This window comes from Vitis riparia, chromosome 8 (assembly GCF_004353265.1).
Source record: "Vitis riparia cultivar Riparia Gloire de Montpellier isolate 1030 chromosome 8, EGFV_Vit.rip_1.0, whole genome shotgun sequence".
Lineage (NCBI taxonomy): Eukaryota > Viridiplantae > Streptophyta > Magnoliopsida > Vitales > Vitaceae > Vitis > Vitis riparia.
The window spans coordinates 1,530,929-1,551,471 of NC_048438.1; the positions used below are offsets into that span (position 1 = coordinate 1,530,929).

At 35.1% G+C, this 20,543-nt stretch overlaps 1 protein-coding gene across 3 annotated transcripts; it reads left to right on the forward strand.

Annotated features, from left to right (window-relative positions):
- Positions 1–5,030: 5,030 nt before the first annotated feature.
- LOC117920937 (protein DETOXIFICATION 24-like) lies at positions 5,031–15,062 on the forward strand. Of its 3 annotated transcripts, XM_034838646.1 has the most exons (10): positions 5,031–5,183; positions 6,212–6,458; positions 10,454–10,995; positions 12,815–12,901; positions 12,986–13,042; positions 13,142–13,380; positions 13,562–13,680; positions 14,188–14,274; positions 14,443–14,546; positions 14,675–15,041. In XM_034838646.1, the coding sequence occupies exons 2-9, from the start codon at positions 6,216–6,218 to the stop codon at positions 14,521–14,523; spliced, it is 1,455 nt and encodes a 484-aa protein (XP_034694537.1). In that variant the 5' UTR covers positions 5,031–5,183; positions 6,212–6,215; the 3' UTR covers positions 14,524–14,546; positions 14,675–15,041. The 3 variants fall into 3 exon arrangements, with proteins under 3 accessions (XP_034694537.1, XP_034694536.1, XP_034694538.1); XM_034838645.1 differs by having other exon boundaries at positions 14,443–15,062; XM_034838647.1 differs by lacking the exon at positions 5,031–5,183 and adding an exon at positions 5,249–5,419 and having other exon boundaries at positions 14,443–15,062.
- The last annotated feature ends 5,481 nt before the right edge of the window (positions 15,063–20,543 follow it).

Consider the following 20,543-nt stretch of genomic DNA (forward strand, 5'->3'; position numbering starts at 1 on the left):
GGTGGCATTCTGATATGTTGGGACAAGCGGGTCTTGGATATCTTGGATTGGGAGGAGGGTCAGTTTTCTTTGTCTTGTAGATTCAAGACCATAGAAAATGGAGCTATTTGGGTTTTTACGGAGTGTATGGTCCCTTTACCAAAGTGGAAAGGGAGGGTATGTGGGAAGAACTTGGGGCAATACGAGGCCTTTGGGAGGACCCCTGGTGTCTCGGTGGGGACTTTAACATCACCCTGTTTCAGCAAGAAAGGAGCAGCCAGAGAAGAATCAGCTCAGCCATGCGGAGATTTGCAGAGACTGTGGATGATCTTGAGCTGGTGGACCTGCCCCTTCAGGGGGGCGAGTTCACATGGAGTGGGGGGCTCAATAATCAGGCGTGGGCGAGACTAGACAGATTTTTAGTTTCCCCAAGCTGGCTGGATCAATTTAGTGGAGTCACTCAGGGCAGGTTGTCTCGGCCAATTTCTGATCATTTTCCGATTGTGTTGGAGGGGGTGGAATAAGAAGAGGTCCAACCCCGTTTAGATTCGAAAACATGTGGCTGAAGGTTGAGGGGTTTAATGATATTGTTAGAAACTGGTGGCAGGGAATTGATATCAGGGGCAGTGCTAGCTATAGGCTGGCTGTTAAATTGAAAGAAATTAAAAAGAAGTTGAAGGAGTGGAACAAAGAGGTATTTGGGAGGCTGGAAACTAATAAAGCCTCAGCCTTGCAACAAGTTGATTTTTGGGATCGGGTGGAAAATGAGAGAATCTTGACTATGGAGGAAGCTGAGTTAAAAAAGGAAGCTAAAGATTCCTTTAAGAAATGGGTCTTGTTGGAGGAAGCTCATTGGAGACAGCAGTCAAGGGAGATTTGGTTAAGGGAGGGGGATAGAAATACGGGGTTTTTCCATAGAATGGCTAGTGCCCATCGAAGAACCAACGCTATGGACAGAATTAAGATTAATGGGGAGTGGCTAGAAGAGGAACAAGAGGTGAGAGAAGGAGTGGTGAACTCGTTTCAGCAGTTGCTCACTGAAGATATGGGCTGGCATGCGGATATTGGTAGAGTTCAGGTGGGTGCATCAGCCAGCAAGAAGCAGAGAGTCTGGAAATCCCATTTGCAGAGAATGAGATTCACTCGGCACTGATGGAGATGAATGGGGACAAAGCCCAGGCCCGGATGGTTTCACTGTAGCCTTTTGGCAAAATGTTTGGGATTTTGCCAAAGAGGAGATCATGGAGATGTTTAAGGAATTTCATGAGCATAATTCCTTTGTTAGGAGCCTTAATCACACTTTCATGGTGTTAATACCTAAGAAAGCGGGGCTGAGGATCTTGGAGACTTTAGGCCTATCAGCCTGTTGGGGGGGCTCTATAAACTTTTGGCCAAAGTTTTAGCTAATAGGCTCAAAAAAGTGATTGGCAAGGTGGTCTCTAATGCTCAGAATGCCTTTGTAATGGGAAGACAAATTTTGGATGCGTCCTTAATTGCTAATGAGGTGATAGACTCGTGGCAGAAGAGAAAAGAGAAGGGCCTTATTTGCAAATTGGATATTGAAAAGGCTTATGACAGTATCAATTGGAATTTCTTAATGAAAGTCCTCCAAAAAATGGGATTTGGGACCAAGTGGGTGGGATGGATGTGGAGCTGCGTGTCTTCTGCCAAATTCTCAATTCTTGTCAATGGAGTGCCAGCTGGGTTCTTCCCTAGTACTAGAGGACTTCGTCAGGGGGATCCTCTATCTCCTTACCTTTTTGTTATGGGAATGGAGGTTCTGGACGTCCTTATACGGAGAGCGGTGGAGGGGGATATCTTTCAGGATGCATCATTCGGGGTGGTAGTAGGACCTCCTGAATATTTCCCACCTATTCTTTGCAGATGACACGATTGTGTTTTGTGAGGCAAACAAAGAGCAAGTTTCTCACCTAAGCTGGATACTTTTTTGGTTTGAAGCGGCTTCGGGTCTTCGAATCAACCTAGCCAAAAGCGAGATTATTCCAGTTGGAGAGGTGGAGGATATTCTTGAGGTGGCAGCTGAGTTAGGGTGCAGGGTGGGGTCTTTGCCCTCTCAGTATTTGGGCCTTCCCCTAGGGTTCCAGCTAGGGCCTCTTCTATGTGGGATGGAGTAGAGGAGAGGGTCAGGAGGAGACTTGCGTTGTGGAAAAGACAGTACATCTCCAAAGGGGGGAGGATCACTCTCATAAAAAGTACTTTGGCTAGCATGCCAATTTACCAAATGTCTATTTTCCGAATGCCGAAGTCTGTTGCTAAGAGAGTGGAGAAAACCCAAAGAGATTTCCTATGGGGGGGAGGAAACTTGGAGGGAAAGTCCACTTGGTTAAATGGGATGCGGTCTGTACAGAAAAACACAAGGGAGGGCTAGGAATAAGGAGAATAGCCACCTTGAATAGAGCCCTGCTGGGCAAGTGGATTTGGCGGTTTGCTTGTGAAAAGGATTATCTTTGGAAACAAGTAATCATTTCGAAATATGGCAAGAGGTTTATGGTTGGAGGTCAAAGAGGGCTATTGGGGCGGTTGGAGTAGGGGTCTGGAAGGAGATTATGAAAGAAGCGGATTGGTGCTGGGAAAAACTTGGCTTTATAGTTGGAAAGGGCTCCAAAATCAAATTTTGGAAAGATAGTTGGTGCACTGACACTCCGTTGTCCCAATGTTTCAATCATCTCTTTGTCCTTGCTGTGAATAGAGATGCTACGATTGAGGAGATGTGGGATCAGGATTCGGGTCAAGGAGATTGGAATCTTGTCTTTGTGAGAGACTTCAATGATTGGGAGTTGGATATGGTTGGGGAGCTGCTTCATACTTTGAGGGTCATAGGCCCTCCAGGGAGGATGATTCAGTTATGTGGAAACAGGGAAGAAAGGGTTTGTTCAGAGTCAAAGAAGCGTACAGGCTGCTAGACAGCCTAATGCCACAATATTTCCCGCAAGGAGAATATGGGTGGATAGGGTGCCAACCAAAGTATGTTTTTTTGCGTGGGAGGCTACATGGGGAAGGTGCTTACTCTGGATAGACTACAGTTAAGAGGGGTGCAACTCCCAAACTGTTGTTTTTGTGTGGTTGTGCAGAAGAGAATGTAAATCATATTCTTTTACACTGTATAGTGACTAGAGCCCTATGAGACATTATTTTTGGGTTGATAGATGTTAAGTGGGTCCTCCCAGAAACTGTAAAGGAGACTCTTATCTCTTGGAGGGGCTCATTCGTAGGGAAGAAAAGGAAACAGATTTGGAAATCCATTCCGTTATGTATTTTTTGGACGGTTTGGAAGGAGAGGAATAGGTTAGCCTTTAGGGGGGTGAGTTGAATATTCAGAAACTAAAGAATTCTTTTGTCTGTAATTTGTGGAATTGGGCCAAAGTGTATTTAGGTGAGGAGTATGTCTCCCTTATAGGTTTTTTGGAGTGGATAGCTTCCACTTAAGGGGAGGTTGTTCTCTTTGGTCCTTTTCTCTTTTTGAGGCGTTTGCCGTTTTGTATATTCCCTGTATGCTTTGTGGCGATTAGCCTTTTTTAATGCATATCTCATTTACTTATCAAAAAAAAAAAAAAAATGTTTTCTAAGCAAAGACACGTGTATCACAAGTGAAGGTTATATAGGTTGCTGAGAATTTATTTTTACCTTTTAAAACCCTATTTTTGCCAGTTTTTTCCCTTGACATTTTATAACTCTGATAATCAATATATTGGGACAATTTTTAAGGAAATATAATATGGATAATTACTAATTCTTTCAAATCAATTGGCCATTTCTAGCTGAGATTACCTCTGGGAATTTTCTTTCCTTGGAAAATGCAGGAGGTCCAAACATGCCTTAATCATGAATTTGATTTAGATATGATTTCTGTGTTAGCCTCTGGAAGAAGACTTCAAATCCAGTACATGGTTGATGACAGAATTAATGAAGGAAACTGTTGAATAAGCCATAGTAACCACAGTAACTGTCATTAAAGAACTTAAAATAGTTCATAGAATTGCATGTCAAATAAGGAGATTATATTTAGGAACGAGTACAAATCTATGACAGTAAATGTAACCTTGATTCAATAATTAAAACCAACTAAGCCATGAATTCATTTTTCAAAACTGTCAGAACATAGATGGAGTAAAAATAGATGAGGCAGTTGATACAACATTCTAGTTGTCTCAATAAGTTGGACTTCTGAAAAGCACAACGAACTATTAATTTAACAGCTTAATTAAGACAAAATGATTTTAATAGATGTATTTCTATATATTAAATAAGAAGAAAAATATAAATAGTTGAAATTTTGATGGTCCCTATCATTGGAGAAAGTATTGGATCTGCAGGAGTTACAGTCGTAAAAATTGCTGCTAGCAGCAATCTTGGGGTAGGTGGAAGTAGTGGCAAATCAGTGCCTTGACATGCCAGCTGTGTCCTGATAAAGATACTACTGATGGACCAGGACCAGTTATTTTCTGATACTCTTGCTACATTTTTAATGTCTTTGAACCTTTTCCTTGGTGGTAGTTGTAACCACCAGTATCAAACCTAACAGAAAAAGGAAAAAAACAAAAACCTACCAGTCAAATTGAAACCTACCTTGAAGAACAGTCTTTTACTATCTTTACTATGGTTGACTTGTTCTCTTATTGGAATTTGTTTCTTTCTTTTCCATGGTAAATATAATTTTTTACAGCTTCTATATATTCAGTGGTCCATCATATATTTCCTTTTGTGAAATGAAGAGTAATTATAGATTGTATTTGTTTGTAGAATCACTTGTAAGTTTGTTTGAAAATGCTAACTTCATTGATTATTTTGTATTTTTTTCCATATGTTTACTATTATTGAATTTGAATAATAATCTTGCTACTAATAAAATCATGCGCATTACTGCTAAGAAGTTTGTGTCAAAGTTGAAGACTGATATTTCTTTGTTTCTTTTTTTGTCTTTTTTTTTGTGTATTTTCTTTGTTACTATCTACTCTATGGCTTATAATTCCCTTTGTTACCATATCTGTCCCTTTATGTCCTCATCTGTCAGTTTCTTCTTTTATTATTTTCTTATCTTTTCACTTGACATCCTCACAATGCTGGATACAAGCTCACCTTCTGTTGTGCCTTCTGCTCCCCAGTATTTCAAGGAGGAGGTTACAGGACTCAACTCATTAAGCTTCTTTCCACAGTCTTTGAGTTGAACCAATAGTCTAATAGAGGTGAGAAGGACATGTTCTGTGAGCTAGACTATAGTTCAAATAAATTTGATATTGCTAAGATATCTATTGCAAGAGTCTGTTACAAGTTCTTCCTTACTTTTGGTTTTCTAATAAGCAGAAACCATAAGAAAAGGACACTGAGTTGCTTATTCTTGTTAGATTGATGGAAGAAAATGTGTTCAAAATCATATTCTTAAATGACCCAGATGATATATACAGTTCTTGAATGTCACTAGGTGAGATTTGATTCTATGTGCATGGATTGAAATTGTATAAATGCCCAAGTTTGTATTGTATGAATGCCTTCTCATTCGTAAGTTGCACCTGTTCTGTTTGTATAAATAACAACTTTTTGTCTGTCTGATTTTTTTTATTAGTGAGCTTTGAGAATTTCTTTTAACTACTTTCTTAAAAATCATGATGTGTGGATGATACATTGATGTAGAAATAAATAAGATAACAGAAAGCTATGAATATACAGACAACTTTATCTTTCTTTACTTGATTTTCTTTTGTTTTTTTGTTTTTTTTTTTAATTCTTATCTTTTTAGTAGTTTCCCACAAGGAATTTAAGTTTTTTACAACAACTCTAAAGAAATGGGAGATGATGGAATGAATTTTATGATTTCTAAATGGTAGACGAGAGTGTTGGAAAAATTTGAACTTTAGAGTTGATTATTTGTTGTCTGTCAAAATCTTTTTGAACTTTAGAATTCCAGCCCATTATAGTGCTTCTGAACTCAACATCTATTGGTTGCATTTAACAAGAGTGTTCTATGATGTTGTTTTTTTAAGTGAATCAACGTGATAGAGACTCTATGATGAAGCACCCCCTAGAACTTTTCTGATGACAACTTACAATGAGGTTGTAGAATTTTGGAACAAATGCATTTTGATGATTCTAAGAAAAAAGCACCAATGTTGCATCCTTCATGCATATTATATATCTAGAATTTAAAACTTTACTAACTAGAACATTAAAGCTCAGCTATATCCTTATTCTTCCTTTTGTCCTCTTTCTATGACAGGATTATGGATAACCATATCAATGAGAGGCTTCTGAATTCAGAAGCAGAAGGTACAAGTTTGAAAGAGAGGATTTGGGTAGAATCAAAGAAGTTGTGGAGGATTTCTTTTCCTTCTGTATTATTTAGAGTGACATCATTTGGAATGTTGGTTGTGTCACAGTCATTTATTGGTGAAATTAGTGCAGTTGACCTTGCTGCATATGCACTTATGCAAACCATCCTTGTACGTTTTGCAAATGGTGTTATGGTAAGCTCTGTTTATACTTTATAATCCTTTTCCTTGTAACATAATCACAAGTCAGTAGCTTATTCTTTTGATTTCATTTTTTGCATGCTATTACAAGTAGCATCCTAGAACTTAAATACTGCTGGATAAGGCAACATGTTTTTTTTTATATCGTTAATTATATGAATGGAATGATATATTTCACAAATAAGTGCCTCTATAAAGTTTGCTCTCATTCTATTTCCATATTGTAAATTGAAGTTAGATTCCAAAATCTGTCTGAAATTTTATCTATTCTGTACTCTTCTAAATTATGCAAAGTATAATATGATCTTGTAGATGGCAAATAAGTCAGGGAATTTGACAAAGGGAAATAAATTGAAACAATTTTGAGCAGAGCCTAAGATGTAGGGTCTTTAATCACCTTAATTAAGCCAATTCACTCAAATTTAAAGCTTCTAACCTCCTAAATTTTTATCATTGTTAAATTTAAAGTTGACTTTATAAAGAAAATTTGAACCCCATTTGACTGGTTTTGATCTCACTGCATTTAACATCTTATTAGAGGTAGCAAAATGAATTAAAAATAATATAATTTATAATTCCCAGAGCATTATGTGGATTAGGCGAACAATTCATTTATTTATACTAGAAAATGGCCGGCCTGTATGCAAATCCTGTACTTTGAAACCTTAGGCACAATGATACTCTTAAGGATGTAGGTGAGAGAAAAACTTCCAATCTGAAGGATCTTAGTCTCTTTGATCATCTTGAGGGGTCAGTTCTTTTGATGTGTAATCTTAGAGCCCTTAGAATTTCTAAGAAAGTGAAGTTAGAAGAGATCTTGTTGAGAGAGGAAGATGTTGGAGGCTAAATTCCCAAGTGAAATGGTTAAGGGAAGGGGATTGCAATTACAAGTTCCCAAGGGTTGCCAGTGGTAAAAATAAAAAAAGTTGATTAAGTTCATCCAGGTGGCACATGGGCTTGTGTCAATTGATTGACAATGTAACTTTGAGGGAATTTCAAGTTTTGCCTCCACCTTTATAAAGTAGGAATGTTAAGAATTAGAGGATTATATGTGTAGGTTAGTGTTTCTTTGTTTACATGGATTCAAAAATGTGGTTGGAGTGCCTTTCTCCAAGAAGGAAATTTTTGAGGTATTTTAGCTGTACAAGGAGAAAACTTTGGGTTCTATTGACTTTCCCTCAACATCTTACCAACATTGTTGGTCAACTATGGGAAAGGAAATGCTGAAAGTATTTCTAGAATTTTATGATAGTGGAGTCAACAAAAAACCTCTTCTATTGGTATGAAAGATTTTAGACCCATTAGCTTGTACAATTTGTTCTTTTAATAACCATGTGCCATAATGTACACAACCACTTTCCTAAAAAATCTTTACTCCTCACTAAAATCTTCTCAAGGCTTAATTGGACTTTTCATTTTACCTTTCACATCTTATCCCCTTGTCATACGATCTCACTTTTGCTCCCTAACATCCACGCATAGCAAGTTCTATTGCATTCTTTTTTTTGATGGGTAAGTTCTATTGGATTCTTTGATTCCTAGATGCTACCTTTATTGTGATCTTGAAAGCTAAAAGCTAGAATTAGGATTCTGAATAATTCATTTTGGTTGATTTGATTGAGTTACAACCTATTTATACAAGTTGTATGGTGAGGGGAAGAAAAATAGGCTAAGGAAATAGAAACAAATTCCTACAATTACTCTTAACTTTCTTATCTTACCATAAATATACAGATTTAATTTGATTTTCTATTCAAATCCTATGATTTTAGTCCATAATCAAATCAAAAGAAATATTTCATGCTTTCCAACACCTCCTCCTCGAGCTGGTGCATAGATGTTATGCATTCCTAGCTTGTCTATTAGAGGATTAAATATGATGTTTATGAGTCCTTTTGTGAAGACATCTGTTAGTTGCTATTTAGTAGACACAAAAGGAGTTACAATTTGCTTGGTCTCAATTTTCTCCTTTATGAAGTGTCTGCTCACCTCTACATGCTTAGTTATATCATGTTGGATTGGATTGACCTAAAGACTAAAAGAATGAGTTTAGAGGTTATGAATGCCCTCTACTCTGTCTTTGGAGGAAAAAAATGGTACACAGCAACTTGCAAATAAGACACCTGAAAACATCTTCTTACCACATTTTCCACTACTTAAAAAAGAAAGGAAGACAGTGAATCTGTTGGAGAAGCCTCAACCCAACCTCTTGCTCGGCACTTACCAGCATTGCAAAACTAACTAATAACAAGCAACACTGAATCCATAGACCTCCACAGCAGGTAAACCATTTCTAAGCAAAGCATGGTCCAAAAAATCCCATTACACATGGATGTATGCTTTTTTGAAGTCAATTTTAGATGTCACTCTCTTCTTTCTGTAGTCTAATTTTTACCTTGACCAATTTTTATCTTTATTAACTATCTTAGTGCAAACTATACAGTACTTAATCCTGTCCCAATTACTATGATACTTACCTTTAAGGTCTTGGAAAAAATATATATTTTTTTTTGATAGGTTGAGGTCTCACATTCTTTTACTCAGTGTTCTGCTTTGGCTCCTTAAAGTTGGGAAGCAAATCAAGCAGGGTATTTTGACCATTCATATCAGTTTTCAACTTTTGCACAGGCATTTTAGTCTTGTAAGTACTTATAAAAAACATTTTGGTAATTGACTACAAAAAGCAAATATATTTAAATATATGTTCTAGGTTTGACTTACCTTTATTACATTACCTTTGTTTTTCCTTGGGCTAGAAACAGGTGTGGCCTGCATATGTATGGACCTGGTCCAACACATCTTCAGGCCTACTGGTGCAGCATTATCCTTAGCCTTAGCGTAGTCGAAGCCAATCAATGTAAAGTCTCAATATGCTAATCTTCCAGCTAGCCTAACCAATGTTCTACCTTACCTTCAAGGTCAGCCTGAACTGTTACGTGCAGTCACTTTATTTACTTGAACTTCGATGTCCACATATCTCTTACCTAGACTTGGTCCACTTACCTCAAAGTATGCATTGCAGCTCTATGGAGAGTTCTTACTTTCCGCTTTAAGTAATTCTTTCCAACCTTTTGCTCTACGTAAAGGCCTCTGTCTCGAAATCACCAAAACCTGGAATATCAAACTCATACTTCCAAAATTCTGTCTAGCAATACAAATGAGTTGCTATTAAAATTGGTGAATAGGATGTACTTTACTAACAAGAGTTGGCTATTTGGCCATTGTTTCGGTGTCATTGGTGAGGACACTAAATGGAAAACATGCGTAAAAGGGTTCCAATAGAATTGGGAACACTAGCAAGGTAACCTTACCCAACAAAGTACGTTTGGGGAAAACTTATAGAAAAGGTTATATTTAGTTCCATGTCATTTAATTGGTGCTTCATTAATAGTTAACATGGAATTGTTCACAAAGCAAGTAAAAGTTCTCATGTCATACTCATCACCATCCTGATCACCACTTCCTCCCATGCAAAAAGAGCCTCCATGAATGCAGGTTAGGATAATCTCTTTCTAAGAATTGGTGTATAGGAAAAGTAAATCACTCAAACCCATATACCTCTCCTTTTCAGTTGTTTATAGTACCCTGCACAACCACCAATCTAGTTCAACAAACGGAAAGAAAGAGAAAAAGTGAAACTGAAAACCTTTATTGCCTCTAATCCTAATTATATGAAGCCGTATGTCTACTGGAAAGGAGGAGATGAGCAAAAGAACGATACTCCAGCTCACCATGTTCCATGATCTTGATGAGGACTGTGGCAGCATGCCACTTAATTTTGTTCACCAAAGAACCATCTTGTAGAATTGTTGAAAAAACAGATTTATTTTTCCTTTTCTTTCCCTTTTTGTCTTTTCCTTTCTCTCAGCCTTATTGAATTTATGAGAATGTCTTTATTTGCTATCTTCTAAACTATAGCATAGACTAACAATTAGCTTATGAATACACATCAGAATAAAATTCCTACCTGTTTGTTTTGCCTGTTGCAGCTAGGCTTATCAAGTGCAACCGAAACTCTTTGTGGGCAAGCATTCGGAGCAAAGCAATACCACATGATGGGTATCTACTTGCAGCGTTCATGGATTATTAACATTGTTGTTGCAACAGTTATGACCCTTGTTTTCATCTTTGCGACACCCATATTTAGATTACTTGGCCAAGAAGAGGAAATAGCAGCAGCATGTGAAAAATATTCTCTATGGTTCCTTCCCTATATCTACTATCTTCTTTTTTCCAGGAGCATCCAAATGTATTTACAAGCTCAGCTCAGGAATACAGTTATTGGATGGTTGTCTGCTTCCACATTTGTGATTCATGTGTTATTGTCCTGGATCTTTGTGAGCAAACTGCACTTAGGGACTAATGGAGCAATGGGTGCATTGACCATATCTACTTGGTTAATGGTCATTGGAATGTTCGTGTATGTCTTCGGAGGTTGGTGCCCTCAAACATGGAAAGGATTCACTATGGCTGCCTTCAGTGACCTAGTGCCTGTAATAAAGCTCTCAGTGTCTTCTGGCGTGATGCTTTGGTAACTCCTGCCCAACAAATATTTATTTGAATTGCCAAATTCTTTTTTCTTTTTTTAATAACTTCTCTTGGTATATCTATTATTTGTTTTCCTGTACAGGGGATTAATCTTAAGGAAATACATTCATCTGATAATGATTTCAAGTAAATCCAATGAACTAATGAGACTACATAGAGATAAAAGTATACTGAAGCCACATTAAAACAGATACCAAATATGGAAATTTATATTTGCCTTCCACCTTTTACGAACTAGTGATTCGTGTAATCTAGATCCAGAAATATATGGGGTATTTTAATGACTGAACTCAGACATATGCCTGTTCTAAAGAAATTGCTTATTACCTAAGCAAATTTGGTACAGTGAGAGATTTGAATGACCAATCCGAGGAAGTATCTTAGGTGGCCCAAGTTTCTCTCTCTTTTTTGTTGTTGTTGTTGTTGTTTTTTTTTTTTTTTCTAAATCTCAAAGGGCTATTTATTTCTTTGACAAGGAAATGTCAGTTGCATCATTTCCAGCTAACATAAAGTCATCAACACACAATCCAGACTATAATTGCACCACATTTTTTCTTGATTAGAACAGTGACCTGGCTTTAGCTAAATCTAAACCTAGTCACAGCTCCATTAAACCTCTGAACCATGTTTTTCAAGATTGCCTGATAGTCCATGCTTGAAATTTGTGCAAATTCTTTGTGTGGGAGTTTTGCTTTGCAACACTCTCAATTATACTATTTAACTTGTGTTTATTGTTAAATAACCATTTGCAACCCATAGCATTTCCTTCGTTGGAAAACCAACTGACTTCCATGTTCCACTTTTTACAAGGGCAATCATCCCTTCATGCATTGCCTTCCTCCAATGGGATAATGACAAAGATTCTGAAATAGTCCGAGGAAATGATTGATAACATACTAGAAGAAACAATATTTAGGAGACAAGAAGTTAGGTGATATGATATCAGAAATAGGTTGTTGGCATACGAAAGCACCCCCTTATGAAGGTCAATGGGAAGATCAACATCGGTACCAAGAATAGCACTGGTAGTTGTTTTTTAATGAACTGAAAAATCACACACATAAAGGTCATGGCTTTGACACAATAAGGAGGAAACTAAAGTTATATAACCCTTGTAATAAATTAAACAAAAGCAGAAGTAAGACTAGAGGACTATATAGGTGTAATGATTGCAACTCATAGTCTCATATCCCATGCTGTTGATGAAAGAAAATGAGTTCTGTGGTAGCTTCCGTAAAAATCCTGAATAAGCCAATTGACTTGTCTTTGAAATGAGAGGACTTATACATGGGCACTAGAAGTATGCCTGTGTAAAATTCTAGATGTATTTATGTATATCCACACACGCAAATGAATGCACACACATAATTGACTGAAGTCATAAACCCAATATATGTTCTTAGAACCAAAGCACATAGGAACAAATCCTAACACTAAAAGATACCCATATATAGCTGAATAATACAAAATGAACTATAGATATCATAGCTCAGTGTGATCAATCCCAGATGTCTAATAGTTGGGTGCAAAGTTCATAATATCATAAAAAAGTTGACTTAGGTTTGGCTAAAATAAATTAAAATCCCTAGTGGGTTCTATTTCAATTTTCAATGGATTCACCGAAGCGTGCGAAAGCTATGCAAGAGACATTCAACTGTTTACACTTACTGGGGAGTTTGATTGATCCTCAATATTTTCTAAAAGGAACTTTCCATTCATCTGTAGTGCTATCACATTCTTAATACATGTTCGTTAATGCTAGAGCATCACATCCTAATTCAATTTTTTATTATCTTTAACAGCTTAGAGTTATGGTACTATTGTATTGTGCTCTTAGTGGCTGGATATCTGAAAAATGCAACAGTTGCCATATCCGCCTTCTCTATTTGGTGAGATTTTATCACATTTTTTGTTTTAATTATGTTTGCACATCGCTTTACTAAACCAATGCTTTTAATTTTACGACTTTGCAGTCTCAACATTAATTTTTGGGTATTGATGATATTCCTTGGCTTATTTGGTGGTGCAAGGTATGGCCTTTATTGGCAGAATCAATCTCCTCCTTTCTCTCTAATGATGGATCCACTTATTTCCTTTTAAAACAAATTTGTTTGTTTTTATTTGTGTAGTGTGCGGGTATCAAATGAGCTGGGAAAGGGAAATGCTGAAGCTGCAAAATTTGCTGTTAACGTTGTTGTAATTACTGGAGTTCTTATTGGAATAGTTTTCTGGATTTTGTGTTTGGTCTTTGGTCGTGATATTGCCTATTTGTTTACAAGCGATGAAGAAGTAGCAGAAACTGTTACAAGTCTCTCTGTCCTCCTCGCTTTCTCACTGTTGCTTAGTAGTGTTCAGCCTGTACTCTCAGGCAAGTGCATTCTTTGTGCTACGATGACATTAGTTATTGTTTACACATTGTTTATACACATAATAGAGCTACTATAAATCTTCATCTCAATACATAAGTAATTGGCAAACATTTATTTTTTTAACATATATAACTATTTTTCCTAAAGTATTTTTTTTAATCTTTATATTTTTCTCAACAGGGGTGGCTATAGGTGCTGGTTGGCAAGGTGTGGTCGCATATGTCAATCTTGCATGCTATTACATTGTTGGAGTTCCATTGGGAGTTTTGCTTGCTTATGCATTTGATCTTTCTGTTAGGGTAAGAAGCCAAATGTCTGAATGGAGAACTTTTGAACTTTACATTCCAGAGCATTAACATATTATTTATCACATTTGGTGATTTGGCAATAAGAAGTTTAAATCTTCAATCCCATTCAAAGAAATCTAATCTATGAACTAGGATCTGCACCTTACCTGGTTTAATATTTTTAAACAATCCTTGCGACATTAGTTCCTACATCAAGCATATTAGCATGGCATACATCATTGGCCTCTCGCACAAATTTTTAAGCTTTTGGGTCAAATTAGTAGTTTAACAAGGTATAAAAGCTTTGATTAACTGGTGGTCTCCAGTTTGACTCTATCTATTTATTTATGATCCGTGATCTATGATTTAGCTATCCATATATGGGTAGGTGCTGATGCATCATGAGGATGGGATGATAAGTTTGTAAAATATATGACTAGAACATTGCCAAGGGGCTTGTATGCTTCTTCCTTTCACATTTTTTGGTATTTATACAGAATTTTTTCTTGGGTTTTACAGGGTATGTGGATTGGACTGATGGGTGGATTGATAATGCAAACACTTGCGCTTATCTATATCACATGCAGAACTGATTGGAGTGAGCAGGTAGATAAAAGACAATTTAATTGTATAGTAAAGATGCAATTATAGAACCAGTGAACCAATGTTTGTCATTTGCCTCTATGGTTTTGATTAAATGTAGAAGAATATAATTTTTCTAGTAATTGAAGGGCCATGTACTCTTTAATAACAAATAGTGGCTTCTTCTTACAGGTTAAGAAGGCTTCCGAACGTATCAATAGGTGGTCCATGAACTCTTCTCAGGAATCCAACCAGAGCTCTTCCCAAGCTTGAAGAGAACGAATTTTGTTAACTGGGTACACATTGTAGGCCTATTTCTTAATGGCTTTAGGAAAGCTGGTAGTTCAACATGGTATTGGAGCTATGACTAACTTGAAGTCTCAAGTTCAAGTCTCCTACAATTGATTTGCCTCTCCATGTGCAGGTCCATTTCCAATCGGACAATATCATGACTTTCTCCTCAGAATATGGAGGAAGAAGCAATGGATCGAATGAGAAGATTCTTGTGTTTTGGAATAAAAGTAGAAGCGGAGAACTTTGTATGTCGGAATTGTATTTTAAAAATGCATTTCCTTTTTAAAAATGATAATTTTGTCACTTTTAAATTATCATTTTTCAAAAATATATTTAAATAAAAATTTTGCTTTTCATATTGTATTTGAGGAAAAGTATGGGTCTTGGAGTTTCTCCTGTTTGGAAGTGTGCAATCCAAGCATTCTTAAAGATCATTTATGACCTTCAAACACTGCTTTCAATCTATTATTTAAGAAGCTCTCTTGGATGAACTTAAATGAAGTTGGCATATTAGCTTGTATGTAGGGAATGTGACTTAAGTTTTGGTTTGATATCGATATTTCTATGTTTTTGTTTGATAGCTTTTAGTATCTAATTAAGGTCTAGTTATATGGTGACCACTAAGAGGGGCATATGAAAAAGAATTTTCGTGTTTGGAAAGGGAACATAAGAGGCAAAGTCTAAAAAAAAAAGTGATAAGAGCGTTACAACATTTGTATTCACAAGTGATGAAGTTTTGGTACTCTCGTATGAGTGCTTGCATGTAGGTGGCCAAGGAGTCGAGTGGATTGTAGATGGTACTACTACTTTTTACTGTTTTCTAATTATAGAGCTAGAGATTTTGGCACGGTTAAGATGAGAAGTTCTAGTCACTCTAAGATTGTGGAGATGATAGATTGTGTCTTGAGATCAATGTTGCATGTAGGTTGGCACTAAGGGACATGAGGCATGTAACAGATTTGCGCCTTGGTTTGATATTTGGTTTTGCACTAAGTAAACAAGGGTGTGAGAGTCATGTTAGTCGTGGAAAATGGAAGATTAGTGAGGGCTCATTGATTGCTGCTAAAGGGAATGTATGCTAGACTTTTTATAAGACCCAAGGAAAAGTGTGTAAGGATGAATTGTATGTTGCAAATGGTGCCTCATTGATTTTTTTTTTTAATAACCGTGGATGTCCGAGTCAGTTTACGTGCATCTCGACTAATCCTATGGGGTCCTGAAGTTAACGACCGGATAAAACCTCCAATGACTCTGAGGGGACTTGAACTAGTGACCATTGGGGAATAAACCTAAGGTCGGACCAACTGAGTTACCCCTTAGGGTTTGCAATTATGACATAAGAAGGGATTGCAATTTTTGGCAAGAAAGCCCTTAATCCCCTTGGTAAAAAATGGATCTTTATCTCTATGCCATTATTATTAGAGAGTTTTTTTCTTTTTTTTCTTCAATAGTAGCTCTGCAAGAGAGTTTAAAAAGTTGGAGCATAGCTTAGATGTTTTAGCCTCATGGATGTGGAAACTCTGAAAGGAAATATGTACATTGATGATGCTACTAGAAACATATGGGTTCCATTCCATGGTTGAGGTCAAATGATCAAGCCTTTTAGCTTTTTCAGTAGTCCCATGCCATGGTTGAAAGAGAGAGTAGGATAAAGGTGAAATATCTAAGATAAAAACTGACTCTATCTGACACCTCCAATCCACCTCATTCAATAAAATAAATGAGAGAGAATCAAAATGTGGTACTCATTCAATTTCTTAACATTCATAATTTCATATCTCTGCATCATTCTAACAAAGAAAAAAAAGCTGTTGGAGAATCAAACTTATTGAAATAAAGTGTGCCTCAAAGTTACAGGACTTGTCCCTACTCTTCACTCTCCACTGACCCTCTGTGCAACCTTGGAGTTTGTTCCTGCCTCTGTAAACAAATGATGAAGGGAAAACATGGGGAAATGGTGGGGAAGAAGAGGTAGATGGCTGATGTTGACATGATTTAATATTTCATGGATGGTTACGACTGTCCTTACTCTCTCTGTTTGGTGTAGACTGGCTGCTACAACCACCCACAAATGCACATGCTCCAACCCTCCATCTTTTTGGGTTATTATTATTATTATTATTTCTAATTAAATATGGCATTAAATCGAAAAAGTTATCGGGACATGAAATCATTAGACCAGAAAAGTTATCAGGTTATAAGTTCGAGGTTGTTGATTATGGAACCAATTGTATTCAATTTGTAATAATGTCATTTATATTAAAAAAATTATAAAAAATAAAATTAATATTTTACTTCGATATTAAATAATTTGGATCGTTTAATGATTCTTAATGTGATAGGGCCTTCCTATTTATTGGGCCAAGTGATACTAAGAAAATTTATTTTGGTTTGGAGGTAAAGAAAAAGATAATAAGAAAAAAAAGGAAAAATATTTATATTTTTTTCAAGCTATTTTCCTTCAAAGATATTTGAGGAAAATTTTTTAAAAAGTATGTTATTTGATTTATTTTTCTTTAATATTTTTCATGAACAATTGAATAGGAGAAAAATTTTATATATATTTTTTTTAATATACAAAGATTATGTTTGGTTCTAGGAAAATTTAATATTTTTGAAAGGTTTTCTTAGCTTTGCTTACACTTAAAAAGTTTGTATTAATGAATTTTTTGTTCTTAAAAAAATTCACATACAAAGGTTATGTTTGGTTGTAGGAAAATTTGAAGAAAGATATGAAAAAAAAAGTGGTGAAAATAGAAAATAGAAAAACAGGGAAAATGTAAAAACAAAAAATAATGGATTTAAAGTTAATAAATTATTTTTATATATTTATTCAAATATTTCATTTATTCTCTCTTCTATACAAAGATTAAATAACTTAAAAATATATAAATTTTCAACTAATTTTAATTATATTTTTTTAGTAAAATAAATTTGAAAAAAATCATTTTTCTTTAATAATTTTTTTCTTAATACTTTCTTGGAACTAAACATAATATAATAGACCAGATATTATTCATCGACTAGAAATTACCTTTTAAATCAATGCATTTAGAATTTTAGAGAAGAGTTAAATAAGTGAAATGAGTTTGAAGTATGATATGAAGATAAGTTATCGACTTTAAATTTATTTTTATTTTTTACCTTTTCTTTTATTCTATACTTTTTTTTTTTATTTTCTTTCTCTTATATTTTTCCTCAAAATATTTTCGGGAACCAATCATAGCCTTAGATTTAATTATATCGGGACTAAGTTAATACCTTCCAAACTATCAATCATATACATTACTCAACCTTTGAAAGAAATGAGATGGCAGGTCAAGTGGGCTAGTCCAGCCTGCCAAGTGCAGCCCGCCCCAGCCTATCAGCCCTCCGGACGATAACCACGCCGAGCGTGGCCTAAGCTGGGCCACAAAGTCCACTTTGCACCTGTAGGAGGAACAAGTAAGCCCACAAAGAAAGCAAGTGTGCCATGGAAAACTAGAGCCACGGAGGCGAACTTGGAAGGCAACAAAGCATACAAAGTAGTAGCCACGGCCTAGTAGACTAGGTGAGAGGAGAGACTGAAGAGACAACAGTTGGAATGGGGGTGATGACTAGAAGTAGAAAACCGAGACTATTTAAAAGTAACTATGCATTACTTTCTTGCAAACAACTCAATGATCTCATCCTAGATTGTTTTGAAATATTTTCAACTAATGTTAGGATAAGTAAATCCTAGATCTAGCTAACTAGGGTTGTTTCTTCTCTTGTTGCCTACTTTGGGCAAATGATGTTAAATAGTTTCTTTTGTAGGAGATCTTTTTACCCTCCTTGAGTTGTACATTGTTATGATTTTTTGTTAGAAATATTGATATGAAAGGGGAAAGATAATTTGCACATTTAGAAAAATGACCTCAACTCATTGAAAATTATAAATATAACTTAAGGCCTACTTGGTAACTATTTTTATGAACAATTCTGAAAAACAATTTTTGATAATAGTTTTTTAAAACTGTTCTTTGATGTTTTATAGAATAAATGATTGGTTAGGAACTTGAAATGTTTTCAATATGTTTTATATATTTTCTAATATGTTTTTAAAATAACTTTTATATGCAAAGCTTTGTTTTTAATCATTCTCCATATTTATATAATTATTTTTAGAAAATAAGGGAAAATAATTAAAAACAATTAAAAATGTTTTTCCAAAAAAAAAAAAAATCATATTTTCTATTTTTTATAACATAAAACAGTTTTCTATTTTTTGGTTGCTAAACATTTTTTTTTTGTGTTTTTATTTTGAAAAATAGAAAACTATTTTTGAAAACAATTACCAAACACACCCTTATTATCTCATACTTTTTTTTTTCTTTTTTCTCCAAAAAGTGCTTGGATTATAGATGTGATAAAAAAAATTGATGAAGGTTATTTCTATTTAAAAAAGATTATATTTCACACTTATAAAAGATAGAGGTTATTTTTTCTAGTACATGATTATTTCATCCCCTCACCCTCTTGTTTTCTCCTTGATAGTATATTCTTGCTCATCTCTTCTTTTGTTACTTGCGAATGAACAAAATATTGAGGAATTGTCCATACGTAAAATTAGAATTATTGATGCGGACCCACTTTTTTATAATCGAAATAAAGTGAATTTTCTTTTGATTTGGTTTACCAATTCTTTTTTGATTTCTTTCATTATTGTAAACGTATTTTTCAATAATTTTTTTTGTTGATTCAATAAAAAATTGTGCATTGGTTCTGGGAATATTAATGAGACATAGAAGAATATCTATGTATATCCTTTCAATGAAAAATTTTATAAAATAATGTAATTTGCGAATTAATCGAGAATTCCTTCTTTTTAATATTTGCCAAATGCTTTTTTGTGATTCTAATCTTTTAGCATTATAACTAGCTTTGTTAGGGCTAATATTTATCTCTGGAGTTAGAAAGAGTTTTTTCTTGTCTTTTATAATTTTTTCTATTTTTTTTCTAATTGTGCTTGTTATATAAATTCGTATTATCTTTTTGTAACTTACTTTATTCATTCATCAATAAATTATTGAAACCAAGAAATATAGGCCTGCCTACCATCCATACCAGAATAAATGGAGTTTTTCAAAAAAACCTGCTTCCGGTGCAAATACAATCACCTAAATTTAAGATGATAAGCAATTCCCCATTGGCAAAAGGGTTATCCATTAAGGAGGGAAAATCAGTAGAAAGATTAGGCTCACGAATCACTTTAAATACAAGAAGCCGAGTAAGTGGATTGGTCCGAGTGGAGAGAAAAAAAAAAGGATTGAACTTAAAATCTTTTCTGCTTATGGAGCGTGTTATCCCATTTTTAAATTAATTTATTATGCAGCAATAAATGTTAAGCACAATGTGGGTTTGAACAAAGAATATTTAGTCATTATTAAAGCCACAGTCAACGAGGGTACTACTGTGAAAAAATTGAAACATCGAGCTCGAGTACGTAGTTATCCGATAAAAGACCCACTTGTCATATAACTATTGTATTGAAAGATACAACCTTATATGAAAAATACGTCGTAGAAAACTCTATCAGGTGTTTAAAAAAAACCGGATTCACCCTACTTACTTTTGAAAAGTTTTCTCATCTTTGCTTGTACTTAAAAATTTCATATTCATGAATTGTTTTCCTAACTAATGGATTGGATATTAGACAACGACTAGAAATTAACTTTTAAATCATGCGAACTTACTATTTTGAAGAATCTTAAATGAGAACAACAAAATTTTAGAAATTATCATTGATTTAACTCAAATAATTATATGAAAATTTTGTAATGATTCCACAAATTTCTAAAATTTTATAGCAATATAGGCATGATTCAAATAAATGAAACAACTTATCAAGGAGATGATCAAGAGGAACTAAATTAATACCCTCAAAACTATCAATCATACATATTATTCAACCTTCAAAAGAAAAGAAATGGGGAGATGAGATGCCATACTCCAATGGCGGAGCTAGGAATGTGCTCTAG